This window comes from Gavialis gangeticus, unplaced genomic scaffold (genome assembly GCF_001723915.1).
Source record: "Gavialis gangeticus isolate Ggan-Ray unplaced genomic scaffold, GavGan_comp1, whole genome shotgun sequence".
NCBI lineage: Eukaryota > Metazoa > Chordata > Crocodylia > Gavialidae > Gavialis > Gavialis gangeticus.
Genome location: NW_017728964.1, coordinates 11815363 through 11835445, shown reverse-complemented (window position 1 = coordinate 11835445; position 20083 = coordinate 11815363). Strand labels below are relative to the sequence as shown.

The window sequence follows — 20083 nt, the reverse complement described above, 5'->3', positions numbered from 1 at the left end:
GTGTGTTTTACATATTGGGCGCATAGACACGTCTCCTGAGTAGATTCGTTTTTGTAGTTAAATTAGAAAGAGGCTGGCACAAGCAATTCCAGAGGATGATAGATCTGTACTGAGCCTTGTGGTTATTCTCCTGAATGCAAAATCACCCTTGGGGAACTCCAGTACATCTCTGTCTCTTTGGTTCTCAGTACCCCCTTCTCCTTAGGTTATGAAATCTGGAGTTGTGTTTCCAGAGCAGCAAGGCTAACAAGGAGTTCTCACCACAGTGTTTTATTCTGAATTTCCCCACCCTTTCCCTGGACTGTAGTGGTTCTGCCCCTGAAGAGCCCATGCATTCCTGCCAGAGCTGAATCAGATGCAAAGTCAAGGAGGAACCTTCAGTGCAATTTCTCTGTGTTTGGTATTAATCCTACCAAAGTGATGACTGAGGATGTCCAAACGCTTTGTAAAGCCGTGGACCAGCTCTATTCAGCTGGTGTAAATCAGCATAGTTTCAATGCTATTAAGACTGTGGCACTGTCAGTGCACCTGTGCTGATTTCCAGCAGCTAAGCACGTGCCCATTGCTATCCTCTCCCACTGCTTCAAGTTTCCCCACAGAAAGGTTCCCAGGGTCCCTGCCTATAACCAGGCTTACAGTGGTCATGTACTGGTGTCTTAGTGGGAGCAGAGGACCCTGAAACATCTGTCTAGCATGCCAAAGGCCCAGTTCCCCAGCTTGGGGATTGACAGAAGTCATCCCTTTGAATTGTGTCTTCTCCTGCTTTCAGTGGATGAGGGCCAGGTGGACTTCTGACCCCTGCTATGCATTTTTTGGTGTGGATGGCACAGAATGCTCCTTCCTCATCTACCTCAGCGAAGTTGAGTGGTTTTGTCCTCCGCTGCCATGGAGAAATCAGACAGCAGCCATGCCTTCACCCAAGCCACTGCCCAAGGCACAGGTAAGGTCAGTGCAGGCATGTGAATCAGGCTAGCACCATCTTTTAGGAGTATTTCTCTGAGGGCTGCTGGATTCAGAGTCTCTACATGGTAGAGTGAGAAAGGCAAGGAGATGCAAACGGTGCCAGAAGAAAACCTATATGAGGGAGACCACTGAAGCAGAGGGCCTTGTATTATGGATGCCTATATGTTCATATCAGACTGGAGGCATTATTAAACCCACAAGCACAACCTTCTACTGTAACACTTGGCATCCATTATAATGGGCTGTAGCACTGCTGTAGCAAAGGCTGAACTCAGTGCCTTAGTTTAGTTCTCTTACCCTAAGCCAGGGGTGCTCAACCTCTAGCCGACAGCACCACGTCATCTGACCTGTGGAGCTCCCCCTGGGTCTGTAAATTTGGTGGCAGGAGAGCAGAAGATGGTGGTGCCAGACCCATGGGACCCAATCCTACAGCAAAGGGGGGCAAAAGGGGGTGGTGCTGGCCCCATGGAACTCAGTCCTGGCATGAGGGTGCAGGAGGGGGCAGCACTTGGGACCCAGTCCCAGTGCATGGGAGTCAAGAGGGGGTGGTGCCAGGCCCCAGGGACCAGTCTGGCCTGCAGACAGTCCAGTCCAGCCCATAGACAGGCTCTGGGACACTCATTTGGGGCAAAAGGCTGAGCACCACTGCCCTAACCCATTTGTTTGCTGAGATCATTCAATTGATAGACCTGTGACTACCTGCTTTCTGTGCAATAGTGGGTTACTAGACAGAAACGACCACATTTCCACACATGGATTTGGTGTTTTCAGAGGCTGCAGTGCCAGTGATAGATTCCTCGTGTCTGGTGGGGAGCCAACCAATTAGTTACAAGAAGGCAAAATACACTTGGAGAGCTGGTGTACACAAGCTACACATCAACCTGAAGGTGTGATAGTGGCATGGGTAGGCCTGCCCATGCTGGCTTTAATCTCTCCAGCCTGGGTACCACAGGCAGTGGACCCCCAGTTGCATGCACTTCAAGATGTCTGGGGACTGTGGGTCTATGCTGTGGCTGCTGCTCTGTGCTGAAGCCCAAACTACCATGTCTTCACTGCATTTTTATCTATGCTGCCTAAACTAAAGCCAATGCAGGCAGGCCTACCTCTCCTGCAGTCGCACCTTCTTTGTCCTGGGTTGGTCGAGCCTCTAGCTTTGATCAAATATGTGTGAGAGATATAGGGTAGGAGATTAAGTGTTTTGCCTGACAACTTTTTCACTTAATGCCAGCACTTTTGGCTATTCCTCTGTTCTGACTGGAATCACAGGAGCGGGGTGTCCCTGTGCTTCTGAGTGGACATTTTGGAAGCATAAGGTGTGGGCTGCTAAGGCTCTTGCCTGCAGCAAGAGTGTCCTCACTTGCTCTCCTCCATTCTCTAGTTAACTTTCTTCAGTGCCCTAGATGCATTCAATTCATTGCACCCAGCTCTGAAAGTCTGTTCCTCTTGCTAGGTCACTGTGGATATGGCAAGAGTAGAGAGCTGATGTTAATAAGAGAGAAGTTCCTTCTGTGTAATGCATCAACCCTGTCCCTGACTGCTGCTCACCTTGCCCATGTGTTTCAGAAAGACTGGGAATTGGACTTAATGAGGGACTTCTGCATTAGTCAAGCTCTTCCTCCATCCTCCTGCTAGAACTTGGCACCTCTGAAAATATCGCCTTACCCAAGACCTGAGTCCTCCCCACAGGTGACTTCTCCTCACAGTGAGATGTCCAGAGCTCAGAGAGACTAAGTTCCCATAGTCCTGTCTGGCAGTAGTTGTGCCCCAAGAGTTCCTCTCCTAGTTGCTTTCCCTGAGATCCAGCAGGCCCTACACTAAAAAAAAGCAGAGTCTGTGTCTTTCCTAGGCAGCTTTTCGGAGCGACCTCTCTTACCTCCTTGAGCTGATTGGGAGCGGTAAGGAATCACTGATCTTCATGAAGAAGAGGATCCGGCACTTGGCCATGCAGTGGATTCTAGCAACCCGACGCCTGGAGCAGAAACTGAAGGGCAGACGGAGGGATCAGAAGCAGGTACCAGATGAACTGTTTGTGGGAGCCCTTTGTCCTGGGCTGTTGGAGAAGTTGCAGTGCTCATGATGTGGAAGAATGGCAGCAAATAAGAGGCAGTACAAAATGTTGAGAGGAGGGTACAATTAGCCTGTGTGTTTGGTGGGCCAGTAGGGGGCGCTTCTGTGCTGAGCCACCCACCTCACTGCACCCAACCACCTACCAAGCTCCAAGTGCCTCCTCTGGGGTGCCTCACATCTGCCCAACCCCCTTCCAGGAGCATACCCGCAAGCCTGGGGTAACCGCTGCCACCACCCAGGGGTCTGATCTTTATTAGAGCCCTGTGCCCTCTAGGGTACACAGGCCTTGTAGACCTTGAGGTTGCTTGATCCACTGCAAGAACGTGGAATGCTTCCTTAAGCCTGAAGCACAGATAGTAGCCTCCCTTAGTCAGACAAGCATAGGGAGCATAAGGCACGCCCCAATCCTTCTCCCAGCAAATCCACCAAGCTTGTTATATAGGAGAGCTTTATTGGTTAAAGAGGGTAGGCTTGGGGAAGGGTACAGGTTAGAGAAGTATCGCAGAATAGCCCAGAGCAAACAGTACCAACTTAGTTGCCTTTTGACACGCCTCTGCATTACGGTAAGCTATATTTCTAGATAAGTTTCAGGTAAGTTACTCACATGTTCATCTGCAGCGTAGAAGAGCTCCAGAGGCTGTGTGCTTACTCCATGTTCTCCAGTATGGCTCCCCACCTTCCAGGAAGAAGGGACCTTAAATAACCTTTCTGACTTCATCCCTTGGACCAACGATAGATCAGTATTCTCAGACCATGGCTGACACTGGTTGGTCAGTTTAAAAAATGTCAGCACCCTCGGGTGAGAGTTTAGGGTTACACAAGACAGAGGACGAGCAGGTCCCCCACATCAGGAATTTGCAACCTTGTTACCATGGAGACTAGGTGCCTTCCACAGCCAGAGTTTGTAACCAGAGTGGGGGGTTTTGGGCTGTAGCCCTACATCAGTGAGACAGGCAGGCAGAGAGGTTTATTCCTCCACAGTGCCCACCAGTAAGTTGACTTTGTCTGGCCTTTGAAGACCATGGGCAGGTTGCTAGGTGCATTCAACCAACCAACATCTGAACTGAACTCTATGTACATTCAACCAACCCCTAACCATCATCTGAACTGAAAGCCAGACTGAGTGTCTGGTAGGGACACTGGCAGCCAGGGCTTGTTTCCTCTTTCTGGGCAGACTATCCTAGATCTTATTTATGGGGAAGTGAAGACTAAGCCAGGAGTCCAGCTGTTGACACTGTATTGGGTGTAGATATAGGCCATTCTAGGGCGCCTGGTTCCTTATGTAAATAGGGAAAGGCCACCCTAAAATCCATGGCTGAAATTCTATGGTGCATTCACGTTCATTATGCTGGCAAATGGCCCTGATCCTGATTGGTGTTGAGCACTCACAACTTGATCACATTCAGTGGGTCCAGATCTGAGGAAGGGGTGTTGAGAGCCCACATTGTCCACTGAAGTCAATGGAATCTGTGGGAGCAGGACATCTCTGCCTATCAGGCTTCTTTCCGCATTTACTCAAATCTAAGATGACCCTGAATTTGAGACAACCCCCCCATAATTAGATTCTATACATGTAAAAAATTATAAATTTGTTATAATTCTGCTTGTGTAGAATATAATTATTGGAGGGATATCTTTAATGCACCGCTGCAGGGGGCAAGTGGTATGGGGAGGTCAAGCAGCTTGCCTTCTGCCTGTGCCTGTCCCCCTGCCACCTCTGCCCTCTGCCTGCCCCCCACAAGCCTCAGGTCCCCCTTCCCCCCCAAAAGTGTCTGCTCCTCCCACCCCCAGCCTCTGTTTCACATAGGCAGGCTTCATCCCTATTTCAGCCTGGAGCATGTCCCCAACCTGGCCCATGGCAGTCATGCGGGCTGTGTGCTGCTGCTACAGGTCTGGGCTGGGGCTATGCTCGATGCCCCAGGCTGAAGCATGCGTGGAGTCTGCCTGCACAGCGCATGAGTAAGGCAGAGAGAGAGAGGGACAAGTGGGGGAGCAGAGGCTGCATGGGTGGTGGAAATGATGAGAAGAGTCTGCAGTGGGGAGATGGCAGGGTACAAAGGCAGTACAGGTTGCAGGGGGCAGACAGCAGCTGCAGTTATGGGCCTCCCCTGGGTAGGGGTTGGAGTTGAGCCACAGCAGCCCTGTGTCATGTCCCCCCCCCAATACTTTCTTTGTACTCAGTTGTAAGATGAGGGGCTTCCTTCCCCCATGTAAAATGGGAGGGAAACCCTCCTCTTAGAATTGATTAAATGTGGTACTGTGGTGCCTAACCATGGATTTGGTTGCCTTTTCAGCCTGAGAGTTTTGCTTGAGTAAAGATGGAATAAAAACCTGGATAAGGACCTAGGAGTTTGGAGTCAGTAGAGTAATTAGGGGTGGGCAAAGGGGGCACATAGCCTGAGTTTTAAGGGGTGGTCTGGAATCAAGGCTTGTGGGCACTGGAAAGGATGCAACTATGCTGCTAGGCAGATAGCTACACATTGGGCGCTGTGGAGAGGGCTAGGAACGAAGCAGAGATGTCGGGGAGACTCTTCAGTGCTGGCAGCTAATTGCTTAGGGGAAAGAAGCAGGGCGTGAAGACATGGATGCCCCCCGCCCTGCCCACTGCCAAATTAGGGGCTTTATTTATTTGCTCAGCATGGCATTTGGCAGCACCTGTTCGGGGGCGGGGGGCAGACAGGAGGCTTAACTTCTTAGCTGGTGGACACTATCCCCCACAGCTGCCAGGGCACTAGAACTGCCTGGGCTTCACCTGATGTCTCCTTCCCCTCTGTGCAGAGCTGGAGTCTGCAACTGGAACCTAAGAGCCCCTCACCCCCTTCACTCCTTAGGCCCTGGAGACCATACAGAGGCACAGGTATGCTCCTGGGTGCCCTGGGTGACAAAGGAGCTCACTACCCCCCTGTTTGGAGTACTAAGTAGCTTCTGTTATATACACCAGAACTAAGTAACCTTGTTTCCACAGACAGTAAACTCACTGGAAAATGATGTGTTGGGTAGATAGAAACTTTTTGCAAATTTGGGTCATGTTTGATGACTAGCTTCAGCTGTAAATGTTGGAAATACTGAAACATTTTGTCCCAACTGTTTTTCAAAGAAATTTTTCAAATGTTTGTTTCAAAATGGCCTTTCTATTTTAAAATGGACTCAAAAAGAAAAAAAAAATCAAGCAAAAGGGTTAAATAGCTTGAAAACAAAGCAAGACGCTTTGTAGGTTATTGCCAAATGATGGTTTGTGTTGTTACCAAAGGTCCAAAAGGGTCTGTTTAGGTTCAACCTGAATTTTTTGTTTGGCCATGAAAAACTAGATCTGGTATGCAGTCATTACTTCTGAACAATTTCTATAGATCCAGGTCTACAGTGACTTAGTCATGAGAACATCCTCCTCTCTCCTTGTCTCTAGATTTTGGTTCATATTGGCTTCCTGACTGAGGAATCAGGGGACGTCTTCAGCCCCAGAGTGCTGAAGGGAGGGCCTCTGGGTGAGATGGTCCAATGGGCAGACATCTTGGCAGCCCTCTTCATTCTGGGACACAGCCTGAAAGTCACAGTCTCTTTGAAAGAGCTGCAAAGGTGGGTGCCACATTGATGTCCATGATCAGGTGGGGTTACCTGTTGGGCTGGTGTTCGTGTTCCTGGGTGGTAAAATGTGCAGGGTTGGCATTTTGAATCGGCATCTCCAGCCATTCGAGGGTTAATCTGAACTCATGTTTTCACAGTTGTTGGGAGCCAGGGCACACAATTGTGTGTGCTGTCATAGACCTTGTTGTGCTGCGTATTTACCCTCAGTTCAGCCATTGCTGTTATGGCACCAGTGTAAATGTAGACAAGGAAAGGCCTGATGGGGGCAGTTCACCCTGGCTTCCAGGAGGTGTGGATGGACTGATGCCCCGATTCTAGTACGATGGCCGGGGTTTGCTGTGGTGCGGTTTCACCAGAGGTCGGACACTGATTATCGAAATCTCCAGTGCTGGCAAAGCCAGAGAACTTCTGGGGCAGATCCTCAGTGGGCATGAGCCATTGTGACTCCACTGTTTACTCACCAGCTGAGGGTATGCCGTTCCTAGGTGCGTGACTTGAACAACATGTTACTCTTCAACTGGTCAAGGGTTCCTGGGACCACTGCAGGCAGCCCAGCCTGAAAAACTAGCATCTGTCCTTGTCTCCCCCAGCAGTGAGCTGAGGAACCTGCCTTTTTCCAAGAACCACTCCCATGAATGTGGGATTTGTGCTGTATAGAATTGGGAACTTGGGTCCTGATTTTTCTTTCAGCTGACCATGGTGTCAGTTGGGAGTAGCACACCCAAATCTGACTGAATGACGCTGGTGTAGAGCCAGTGGAAGTAAGAAGTGAAACAGATGACTGAAGTGACTGCAGGATGAGGAGGAAGGCTCTGGTCCAAGGTTGCTTTTCTAGACAGGAAAGTCCTCCTCTTTGGTTTCATTTAGCCTGGTCTTTCATGTGCAGCCTTGCCAAGTTACTCAGCCCAGACAGTTTGATGGCAGCATGGATGGAGGAGGTAGGTGTGCAGCAGTCCAGCATTCCCATTTTGCTTCCACTGGCTGTGCTGGCATTGTTTAACAGCAATCATGCTACCCTCAGTAAGCCTGGTTCCTGCCCTGCCCTGCCCTGCCCTTCTCATCCAGAAGCATTGAAAGACCTTTTCACAACATGCTCAGGGTTGAGGGGGTGGGGACTGAATCCTGGGTATGCACCAGAAACTGCTTCACATTTACACTGAAGCCTTGGCACAACATCAGAGTGATATAAAGGCAGAGACTTGGCCTAAGGAGACCAGAGTGTAAATGACCCACTGGGTTTTACTCACTGGATCTTCTGGCTTGATTTTTCAAGAGCACCGAGTGCCTGCTTTCCCCTGCTAGCTCCTCAAATCAGGCCAGCTGTCATCAGAGATGGAAAAGAGCTATTAATTCCTCTAGCCTAGTGGCCTCTCCAAGAGCAAGATAGTTCCTGGTAGTGTCTGATGTGGGGCTCTGTCCAGTACAGTTCCAAATGCCTCCAGTAGTGGGGCCTTACACTAAGATCCAGGCATTTTTCAGGGACCAGCTGATCTCCTATAGATGTTCTCTAAGGACATTTCCAGTTTACAATTAAACAGGTTAAATGGCTCAATGCAGACTTGAGCATCCCTTGTTCCAGCACTGCTCTCAGAGAACTTCAGCATGGCTATGTATATGCCCTGACCCATCTCTTCGGCTTTATCACTGGTCTCTGGAAAGGAGCAGCAAGGGCCTATTTTGTTGGTGGCAAATCCAGGTTTGGGAGGAAAGCCATATAGATGTGCCCTAAGTCTTCTGAGCTCCCTTTTGTCTTGTTGGTATTTCACTCCTTGTGCATGTTTGCTGGCAATAATACAATCTTTGCTAAGCGGGCCGTTGAAAGGACACAGGGCTCTATCACCACATTTATCCCCAATAGCATGTCTGTATCTGCTATCCAAGTCCCCAGGCACACAGGAGACCCCCCTCTGCTTGTACCATCCCAATGTTTTCCCCTAAAGAGTGATCCAGACCTACAGGGCAAGGGGCAGCAAAAATATAAAGGCAGGAGGCAAAACACAGCAATCTAAAGCTGCCCCATTGACTAATCAGTGTTTGGGCAATACTAAGCCACAGCTTGCCACATAATAATCCATGCTGGAAAGTTCATCAGAGGAGGAGGGGCGGGAGGGGGGGAAGACCCAACCCAACCCAACCCAACCCCTGCAGCATTCAGAATTAACGAGAGGAATTTGCTTCTGAGTAATTATCTCAGAAAATCATCCAGGGCTTAATGCAAAGCACAGCAGCTTCTGTAAGAACCACACACTTTGCACAAAAATCTTCAGGTCAGACTACATGCTGTGCACCAAGGTACGCTGCTGTCAAAATAACATTTGCATACACTAGGGTGACTGAAGTTAATGCCTGTTTTTTAAATGAAGATCCTCACAGGTGTGGTTAATGGCAGGGAAGACTCAGCTGACTCCTAGAGGAGTCGTTGAGGAGTTTGCTTTCAGCAGCAAGTGACTCTGCCACAACAGCCTGCAACGTCGTCTGTGACTTTTCGCCATTCTCCAGAACACAGTAGCTTAGACATCCATTAGCAAAAACAAAATCCCCTGCTCTGCACTGATGCTGGTGCTCCCCTGAGACACCTCTGTATGAAGCCCTGAAAAACAGCCATGTATTGGCAACTATTCTCTTCCCATTCCCAGCCAGGACTGAGAGCAACAGAGTGACTGGATCAGTACAGCAACACTGCACGCTCCTGCCTGCAGTAGAATACAGCCTGGAAATGTTTCTGCTTCTGCTAAGTGGATTTTACTGAGCAGTGGGCAAGCCGCGAAGAGACTCCAGCTTGACCTATTTTGTCTCATGGTTCATCCCGAGGCCAATTTCTTTCTTGGCCTTTTAACCTTTCTAGCACTCTTTCCTGGTAATGGAAGCCAATGCAGCTTCTCTCATCTGGCTTGGAAATACAGAGCATACATTTGTGATGAAATTACACATTACACTTGGACCGTTCTATATTGTGGAACGGTGAAGTTAGCATATGCTATTAGGAGTCCCAAACTGGGGGATAATACTGTTTCTATACTGCATAGCTCTGACTTGCCACTAAAGGGCTGGTGAGCAGGGGCTTGGTTAAGAGCCAGGGCACTGGGCTCTATCCCTGCTCTGGTAGGAGTGTGGGGGCTGGGAGTGGTGCATTCTGGGATGCTGGAGGACTGCAAAATGCTTGTTGTATCTCTGTGGAGCAGACTGAAGTTACCCTAACATGAGCTAGGTAGCATGGCCAAGAGTCAACCTTGCCTGAAGTGGCATAAGTTTGAGATGCTCAGTTAGCACAAGTTAACCATCTTGAATGTGTGGATGCTTGTGTTCTAAGTGCCCTTAGTATGGTCTAAGTGTAACTTAGTGCCCCAAAGGACTCAGCAAGCAGAGGGAGTAATAATAGTAGAGCAGCACACACCTTCTCAGCAAAGACAAGTATGGTGTACGCACAACTGGACTCAACAGGTACCTTTACACTGCCGTGACTGCAGCTCCTGCAGCCATATGCAAGCTGGCTAGATTGGGTTTTGCTAGGGATGCAGTCACAGTAGCATGGAGCTCAGTATAGATTGCAAAACCTGCCCAAGAAGCTGCATACATACTTGGGTGGCTTTTCTAGCCTGTGCTAAGCTCCCTGCTGCCACAGTTAGACTGTGTGTAAGAATGCCTCTCCCCCGCTCTACCACCCAGTCCTATTTGCATCGCCAAACCTGGAAATACACCCATGAAACTGTCCCCTGCAATGGCTACTATAGAACATGAATGGCACATTGTTTCAGGAGCAACTGGGGAGGGAGAAGGGTGGAGAAATGTCCTCAGAGTGGCTTCATCAGTACATGTCTAGGTTTGGATCAGGTGGGAGAGACCACACGTAGGGGCATCCCAGCTAAACCATGCTGCTGTCATGGCGTGTAGACAGTTACCCTACAGGGACTGCAGTGATTGTCCTGTAGATGTATCCAGATTTCCTTCTGAGGTGGCATCTGTCACATAACGTGTAGGGGCACATTTAGTGCACAGACTGTGTAGGCTGCTTCCTCAGAAAGCTTGTGTGTCAAGGTCTCAGGTTAAGCTTTATCTGCTGCTGCTGCTCTGCAATGAATGAGAGATCTGCAATGAATGATGTCCTTGGGAACAGCTGCTTATTCATATGAGATCTGGATGGGCATAGAAGGCATGTTAGACTGGAATTGAGGTGCAAGGTGAGCCTTCTAAGAAAGCAGCCAATTCTTTAACATGATATTGGAGTATGTTTATAGTTGCCAGTTAAATTGCTTGCTGTTTATACACAGTGCCCCTGTGGTGCTGATAGCTTTACAGCCAGGTATAAAGGCAAGAGCTCTTTGCAGAAGTATTTTGGCTTGTGTGGTCTTTGCGTGTGTGTGAGAGAGATACAAAGAGTCTTGTGTGTGTGTGTGCATGCGTGTGCACATGCATACGCACACACACACGTGTACAAGAGAGACACACACAAGGAGCCTGTCCCTTAGTAGCATAGGAAAGGAGAGGTGATTGGGGCACCATCCCTTGGCTCCGACCCCAAGGAGGGACAAAAAGAAGTGCCTACACTTCTGGACCAGTTGCTGCCAGCTAGCAATGCTGCCCCGTGCATTTATGCCACCCAAGCCATTCAGGAGTCACATTTTGCCATGGCATTCCCTGCTGAACACCCTGCACAATGACAAGGGACAAGCTCTATCCTCTACACTCAAGCCAGTCCGGGGGCCTGAAGCAAATTGCTCCAGGGGGACGAGAGAGCAGGAGGAAGCCATGGGTTAACCAAGGGAGGGACTCACAGATGCGCAAGTTTCCATCTTCCCTAGGGGTAAGACTCTAAGAAGAAAGGGGAAAAAAAAGGCTTCAGTCATTGAGGGGAGAATCATTGGTGCCCAGCCAAAGGTACTGGTAGTGGAAATGGAGGTGGGTAGGATGGACATTGGTGAGGTTAGAAAAGACCTCTCCTCTCTCCTCCCTGGGTTTGGCCATAGCACTAGTTTAAGGGGAGGAGAGAACAGAGTCTGAAACAACCCCAGAGTCAAATCCCTTTGAATACTTACCTTCACAGACAGTGGACAGATTGATTCCCTTGTTAGCAAAAAGGGCACGGGCAGCTCTGGTCTGTGCAGCACAGCAGGGCTGTGGGAGGACTGACCTCCTACTCTTGGAGCCACTCACCAGAGCAGGGTCAGGGATCAAAAGCTTAATGCCTTTGGTGTGCCAGGGGACAGTGGTCACTGGAACACCCCCCACTTTTACAAAGACCTCAGGAGGCAAAGCCAGGAGGAGCAGTGCATTGCAGAGCCCTTCCCTTCCTTCCTCAGCACCGCTGGTGGCTGAGGGGAGCCTGCGATTGCTGGCTTGGGCAGGGTGGTTCTGCTGATGACTTGCTGCACACTCTGCCTTGTGTGAGAACCAGCCCTTGTCTCCTGCCTCTGAGCAGTGGCTTACAGCACACTTTCCTCTGCACTTTATCATTTGTCTCCAGTCGGTGCCGAGTGTTTTACCCTCCCCCTCTGCTCTTGCTGGAACCGCAGGGGAAACTCTCTCCCCTTTGGCATTCAATTTCTCTGCCAGGACTCAATTTTCTCTTTCCATTGAATCTGCTCGAGCTGACTTGGGACTCCACTGTTGCAAGGAGCTTCCCTGAGCGGTGGCTCTGAAAAGAATAATTTCTTTCCTCCCTCACTTAATTTGCTGAGGCACTGGAGTTTTGTGCGGGTGAGTTCATGGAGTATTCCCTTTTGTAACATTTAAAGGCCAAGGGAAGACCATACGATTCAGTGAAGCCTGTTTGCTTTCTAGCTCTTTCGAAAACTTGCTGCCATTTTTTGTTTCCGGCTAGACAGCGGAGCTGAGGAGTGCTTAGGGCGGCCTTCACTGATCCTGGCAATGGGAGGTTTAATAGAATCCATATGATTAATAATAAATCACACTATTAATTAATTGTGCATAGTTAATTAACATCTTGGGACTCAGCTGTGCCTGTAGTCACAGCGCTCAGTAAGACATGATACACAAACCATGCCCTTTGCAGGGAGGCTCTGGGGAAACATCAGGAATAGGAGTTGCTCTACAGAGCCATGATTCCCCTCATCCTCTGCAGGTCAGTGATTTGGTCCAGGCCCATGACACCAGCGATGAATACTGATGCTCCCTGTCCCACTTCAGCTCTCCTTGGCCAGTTCTGCTGAGGCTGAGAGGACAGAAGAGCATTTGCTTTTGCTTCCCACCCACGTGGTTCGGGTGCTATGGCACAGCACTGTTTGTCCCTGACCAGACCCAACACCTGGGGACCAGCGCAGGGCTGCTGAGTGAATCTCGCTGACCCTCTCACAGCCTAATGTGGCTATTCAGTTCAAACCTTAATGCAGCCCTGTGCTTCTTCCATTTCTTTGACACCACAAAACATCTCCAGCACGGTGCAGCTGCCTCCTTTCACGTGCAGTCACAAGTCAATGTCGCTGTTCTGCAGAAGTCAACAAGCTGAAGTACAAATTACACAATTAGGCTGCTGACATGGTGGGGGATTCGCTAAGTGGGACACAAAACACCACGAGCTCAGGACGCTCAAGAAAATGCTCAGCATTTAACTACTCACGGGTGTGGCAGCAGTGGAACAGAATAGGCCTCGGCTCACTTTATGGCAGGATTGGACCTGGGTTTGGACAATGCTTTAGGGCTTTCCTGGACGCGGGTGCTATGGAATTGCAAAATCTTAGGATTCTCTTTGCTTGTTGCAATGTTCAGCATCCCTTATTTCCTTCCAAAGCTGCATTCACAGAGAGGTTTACACAAATATACCTCAGCCTGTGGTTATCCCTACAAGCTGTTTATTGTGAGTTTGATTCTGCAGCCCCAGCAGATGCATCAGTCAAGATCAGGGCCCATTGTGATAGGTGTTTTCCAGCCGTGCAGGAAAAGACAGCCTGACCCAAAAAGTTTACAGTCACAGGGTGTGATCTTGCAATCTGATCCATGCCCGTTAGAGTCCTGTTGGAGTCAATGGATAGGCACAAGAGTTAATACACATGGAGGGGATTATGGAATTGCGATGTTCATGGGGTGTGATAGGTTAACTAACTTGCGTGGCATTGTGTCTTTTTCCTGACTGGATAACATTTTAAGCAGGCAAATAATGGACAATGAAGAGAGAACAATAAATGGTGAATAGCATAAAAATGCACTTTCTTCACAGTCTGTGGACCAAAATCTGTGAAGCATTTGGGATTCTCAGATTTTCACAGCGAAACTGGTGGTCCTCCAACTAGTTGTGAGCCATCCAGCTCTTGGTGCCAGATCCAGCCTACATTCAGGCCAATGGAAGGTCCTTTGATTGACCTCGACAGAGGAAGCTTGGTCTTTGACACGGCAGTCAGGCATTTTATGACAAAGCTTTATGCAGTCTGAGGCGAAGCTTGGCACTGGGCCGGGAGCCAAGAGAGGTTGACAGTCGTTCTGACCTTGCCATTGATCTTCTGTGTGACCATGGGCAGATCATTTTCTCTTCTGTGTCTCTTACCCACTCCCCCGCCCCCAGGCCCACCCCATCTTTTGTCTACCTTGTCTATGTAAGCGTTATTGGGCTGGGGCTATCTCGTACTGCATCTTTGTACAGCGCCTACTACAGTGGGCCTCCAGGTTGGTTAAGGATAATAGGCGCTACCCAAATGTGAATAATAAAAGTCTGGCTCATCTCTTCTTGTGTGGCTTCTCTGAACCCATGAGTCATGCTGCTTCCTCCTAGCTTAGCCTACTTTTTCTCCTGTAGTTGAATGACATGCAGGTGTTCCTTCCCCCCCTTTCCTTGTACTTCTCCTGTGAATTTCTCCTGTGACTTTGTTAGCTTCCCTCTGATGTGTCCTGACAGGCAGGAGGCAAAACATGCATGATTATCTGGTGGCTGGTACAAGGCATTGTAGGGCACTTGCTAGTTGAATTGTAACATCAGCTGCAATTTGCAGCTCCCAGACTGAAAGCAAAAGCGTCAGGCTGAATCAATTAGTAACAAGCCTCTTTCCTTGTAACTTTTCTGTGGGGTCTCTGTAGGGGAATCAGAAAGGGACAGCGGTGCTTTCGGTGATATCTGCAAATGAAGCAGAGGTGAAAACACACTGAGCCACTCTGGAGAATCTGGACCTGATTCTTATTGCCATAAAGGCCCCTCTTCCTCACTCTGATGGCACAAGGGGGCCTTTGGGGAAATGCAAATCAAGACGCGTGTGTGTGTATGTGTGTGTGTGCGCGTGTGTGCATGCGTGCATGCTCATGTGCGCACTGTGCAGAGTGAGGCAGGGAAGGGAAAAGGGGAAATGTATTTGTGAAAAACCTAGTTTGCTTGTTAATGAGGCAGCTTTTAAGTGGATAATGGTAAATTACAAGTACCGTACTGTGTTTAAAGCCCTACACTGTGCGCCTCCTGATGCACCCTCAGAAATAATTGCTACATGTGTGTCTCTGGAGTCTGTCGTCCTCCCCCACACTGGCCTACCCCATTGTGATGGTGCCCCTGATTTCTTGATCTGCTGTGCTGGCAGAAAAGGATTCATGTTGGCGCTGACTTCCCTGGTTTTCCTTTCTGGCATGAGCTGCCAGTTTCTGCCTTCCCGTCCACAGAGGAAAAGCAATAGAGTGTTGCAGCCACAGGCTATGAGAAGCAAGGACCACAGGGGCAGAACAAGATGATGAGTGGGGGAGTGGATCATTAATAATGCAGAATGTGACCCAGAAGAGTTTGCGGTTATTTAGAGCACTGTGCCAGGAGTGTGGGTGGGTGTGTTGGGGGGTGGATTTCAGAAATGCCTACGTGGATATAAATGTGACTGCTGTAAATGAGAATCAGAAGGTGGAAGAGAATGGACGTTGTGGCCTGGGACATGGTGGGCTCCTGACTTTCAAAGGAGTTTAACTGCTCCTCAGTATGAGCAGTCACAGCTCAGCAAAGTACTTCATTTTAAGCGTAGACTTGAGTCCCATCAGCTGTAATGCTTAACTTTAGCCAACAGGGATTGTTTAATGGTGACTGGTAAACATGAGCCTCACGGTGTCTTGGTTCTGTGAGTATTATGTCCATTGTATGGAAGGGGAAAATGAGGCACTGAAAGGTTAAGTGACTTATCTTCAGTCACACAGGAAGGCAGTGGGGGGTGGGGTGGGGGGCGGGGAATTTGAACCCATTGCTTCTGTCTCCTGCTGCCACTTCATAGACATACAAGCTTCCTTCTTCTCCAGTAACATGGACTTGGACAATGTAACCCTGATGGGAGAGGCACTGCAGCTTGTTGTGGCTCTGCTCCAAGTATTATAGACAGATGGGGAGGTCATTAAGAAGAGAAATATTATATTTAGACTTATAACAGAATGCACAGAACACCCCCGGTGCAGTGCCTTTTGTCTGGTACACATTTAATTATAGGCGTTATTTTCCTGTGCTTTCAACAGTTGCTGAGGTACATTCATACTACAAAAATGTGCCATTCAAATGTGGGCTTCACATCCAAACTAAGGCATTTCTAATTATTCTCTGGCAGATAAAAGCAGCGTTTTTTATCTTGTGTGCGTTCGTGTTAAAACTAGAGCGAGATCCAGGTGCAGACTCTAACAGAGCTTTATGCCATGTACCCAACTAGCAAGATGACTGGTGCTGTTATGCAAGCAAGCTGGGAACTGCATGTGCAGATAGCCCAAACTGGCCACTTGGACATGCAGTTTTGTGATTTGTATGCATGGATATTTAATAGCTCCTCCTTGGTTTGTTGTTGTGGTTTCAACTTGGGACTTAGACACATCAGCCTCTCCCTTGAGTCAAAGGGAACTGCGTGAATTGTCAAAAGTGGTGGGTTGTTATCCTCGTTGGTCAGAGATTTCATATGAAGTTGGGGAGTGGGTTGCAGGTAAGGTGCGGAAATCAGCTCAGCTCCCATTTAGACGCATATATTTAGAGCATCTAGCCCCACTGGTGAGTGCTGAACCCCTGACCATCTGGCCTTTAGAGAGAGATGCATGACAAAGGATCAAGTGGTTGGTAAAATAATTTAAGTATAATATTGTATCTGTAGCTATGTCAACACTATACCTTCTTCTTCCATATCTGAGATGGTTGCACATGTCCATTATGGAGATGTTTTCAAGTGACACATTTCAGCTGGGTTTTTTGATAGCTGTAGGGCCAGGTTCTTACCAGGTGTTAGTCACTGACTCCAGCAGAAGAGATGGATAAATTATTCCTCTGAATTCCATTGCTTCTCAGCCACCTGCTGCGTCCCGCGCGCTGCCCATGCTTGGTGCATTGTTCCAGAGTGTAGATCAATATTTCAGCAGCTTAACTGCTGGGAAGTGAAAGGGTTTAGAGGCTGTAGGCTGTGTCTGTGCGTGTGCCTTAGGTATTTAAAGGGAAGCATCGCAGTGAGTCAAAAAGTCCTGCATATTCAGCTTCAGCCACTAGCTGGAGTAGGTGGAACATGGGATATTCTTTGGTAAAGGCTGTTCACAGCTTCCTTGACTTCCAGTAAGTTTGGGCTATTTGCTTTGGAAGTGCATAGGGGCACAGGGCTTGCTTCCAATTTGTTTATGCCTTGGGGTGTAATCGAGGTGGTAGTTACAGTCCAACCAGGGGAGTAGCGCAAAGGTATGAAAGAAACCCACTTGTGTGTGTGGGCTTTGTGCCAACAAACTACACAGCACTGAATTGCCTTTAGGGCCCAGCTTCTCACTTGGTGTAAACCAGCTTAGCTCCACTGACTTCTGATTCCCACCAGCTGAGGTTCTCCCCCTAAAGCCCCTCACATCACAGAGATCTCTATCGGCAGCTGGCGCTGAATATCTGTACTTGTACGAATCGGAGATAATCTTATTGCAAAGTGGTACGTTGTGATAACCCGCACACTCCTGTGGTGATATCGCTATTCCCTTTGGCCTTTCCAGCCAGGTGCAGCTGTTTTCATTGTGTAGCTCCCATGTCAACAGATGCACAATGGTATAGCTCCCAAATTAAAAGCCATATACATTGCAATGAAAGCCGTGCAGGTTGGGGTGATTGCAAAAGCTGTTTCCTATCATTAGAGAGGCCTCTGTTTCTTTGAATAGGTGGTGAGGTAGATTTATTGCCGATTCCCCCCCATGAAGAATGCAGATAAACAACATTGCCATTGTAAATAATAAACCAGAGGTATTTCTTCCCCCTTTGTGGGTTTCGTTCCATGAGAAAGGAAGGCGCATAAATTAGCGGGACTCGCTGAGCCGTTAAATTGCACTTCTTCATGAAATATGTTTATTTGTACCAAATGATGACTCACTAACTGGATTTTTTGCAGTCTGCAAAGGCCTCTGCCTAGCCAAGCTATCAAAACCTCATTATATCATCAATGTGTCCTTTGTATAGGAGACTAGGGGAAGAATCTTGTGTGCAAAGAGCACCGATCCAATGCCATTCGGCCTCACCGCATGGAGCCCCTTTCCTTGCACACGTGCATAACCACCTAACCTGAGAGGGGAGCAGGGACCCGTGAGTGAAGCCAGTCAAAACCCTTCTGGTTAGGAGCTTGAGAGCCTGTGGAAAGGTCTAGATGGCTTGAAGTGTCAGGTTTCTCCGACTATATTCCTAAAGGAACAATTTCCCCTCCAGGGTCTGCAGCCCTCATTTCAGATGCCAGGAAATGGACCCCAGACCATGGTTTCCAAGTTCATGGAGGGCTCTGGTTGCTCAGGTGAGCAATCTTGGCTGAAGTCCCCTATCGCTTCTGTTTTGTAGGAATAAAGTAAGGTATTAGCAGCTCCAGCAGATGGTGCTGGATGTGAGCTTGCTGGTCCTTGACTCCCGCTAGGAGAGAACAGGGCTTAGCTTGCTTGTTGGTTTAAACCAAATGAATCAATGCCTAGATTGCTCGGTCCTTCCACCGCCACCTGTTTGCTCTTGTGAGAGACACAGGGTTTATCACTAGTTAAGGAGGAGTTACAAACTGGCAGCCCATCACTGATGGACATTATTGTGGGTTGTATATAAGGGAGGCTTTTTGGTTTTGTGGATAGCTTTAAAATAAATGAGCTATAGGGCATGTTAAAAAAAATACCCTTGTTAGCCACAAGAATAGAGCTGGGACCTTTCAAAGGGAAAATACATTGCAAACTCCAGACTGCAATGACTTCACTTTAATCCTTGTAAACACTAGGGAGGGAGAAGGACTCTGTAGGATATAAAGAACAATGCTGGCACAAGAGTAACTGGGTATAAGCTGGTCATGTATGAACTCAGGCAACAACTTAGGCAGTTTATAACAATCACCAAAATGAGAATCTGGAACGGCCTTGCAATGGGAATAGCTGGGCAAAAATCTAACTAGTGTGGAGACAGCGCTTGTTAAATTTATGAATGAGATTATATGAGGTAGCTAGCTGTCTGTGATAGCTGGGGACTGGACCTGTGACCTTGGAGGCCTCACTAGTCTGACTTGCAACATTTCAGGGTTTTACTGTCCCCTGTGAGAGAGCCACAATTACCACAGGAACAGTTTCTGAATTTGGCCCCTTTCCTTGATCCAAAAAGAAGTGGGGTTGGAAAAGCAGAGGAAAGAAATGCAGGAAATGCAGATATTTTTTGCAGGAGAGATTTTTTTTTCCCCCCCTGAACTCAACCCAACTTTTAAAATAAATCTCTGGGGCTCATTCTCTTCTCTCACCATAGTTTGCACTCATGTAAATCCACTGACTTCTGTGGAATTACTCCTCATCTGCACTGGTGTCAGAGGAGAATCCAGTGAGAGATGGTAATATTGTACCATATGGAGCCCTCTGATAAGATGCCCATTCAAATCTCCCTGGACCTTTTGGAATATGTTTCATTGCTTACTAAGCCAATGGGCTAAAGCTCTCCCTTTGCTCACATTCATAGTTCAGTGAATGTGCTACCCTGGGAGCTTTGCCTTCATTGTTGGCAAAAGCCAGGATAAAACTAGCATGTTCCTACTGGACTCCATGTTAAAGGAGTGGTAATCTACCAGCACTGCCTGGAAAGTCCAGCAGAAACCCTTTTACAAGTTTGAGAACTTTTCTTAGAAACAAGCTCAAAATCTGGTTATTCTATGTCAGATCTTGGGGATGAAACTATCAGTTACACTGGGGGATTCAAATGCCCGATTCCCTGCTAATTGTTATGGGAATTGGGTGTCCACATTCCTTCCGTGACTTTACACAGGTCAACTAGTCCTGTGTGAAGCGGTTAGTAGTCGCTTCAGATTCGGCTGATTCGGGGGACAGTGATTCAATTCGGTGATTTGAATCACTGTCCTGATTCGATTCGGCCGATTCATATTCAGAGATTCGGCTGCTGCTGAATCTCCAAATCAGCCATGCCCATCTCCTGCCCTCTCCCAGCCCAGCAAGGGCTGCCCTGTCCACCCCAGCTCCCAGCACTTGGGGAAAAAAAGGCCCAACTCAGTGGGTGCTGCCAGGCAGGGGGTGATCCCTGCTGCCCCACACTGCATGGGGGGGCTCTGTAGCCCCC

The 20083-nt window shown here is 48.5% G+C and overlaps 1 protein-coding gene across 4 annotated transcripts in view; it reads left to right on the top strand.

The window, feature by feature from the left end:
• The window catches only part of MGAT5B (mannosyl (alpha-1,6-)-glycoprotein beta-1,6-N-acetyl-glucosaminyltransferase, isozyme B), a 244530-nt gene that overhangs the window by 132870 nt on the left and 91577 nt on the right, over positions 1 to 20083 (top strand). For all 4 annotated transcript variants that reach the window (XM_019502900.1, XM_019502886.1, XM_019502894.1 and 1 more), the window contains exons 6-8: positions 770 to 940; positions 2810 to 2974; positions 6434 to 6603. In XM_019502900.1, coding sequence (XP_019358445.1) covers positions 770 to 940; positions 2810 to 2974; positions 6434 to 6603 — 506 coding nt within the window. The remainder of the gene's footprint in view (positions 1 to 769; positions 941 to 2809; positions 2975 to 6433; positions 6604 to 20083) is intronic.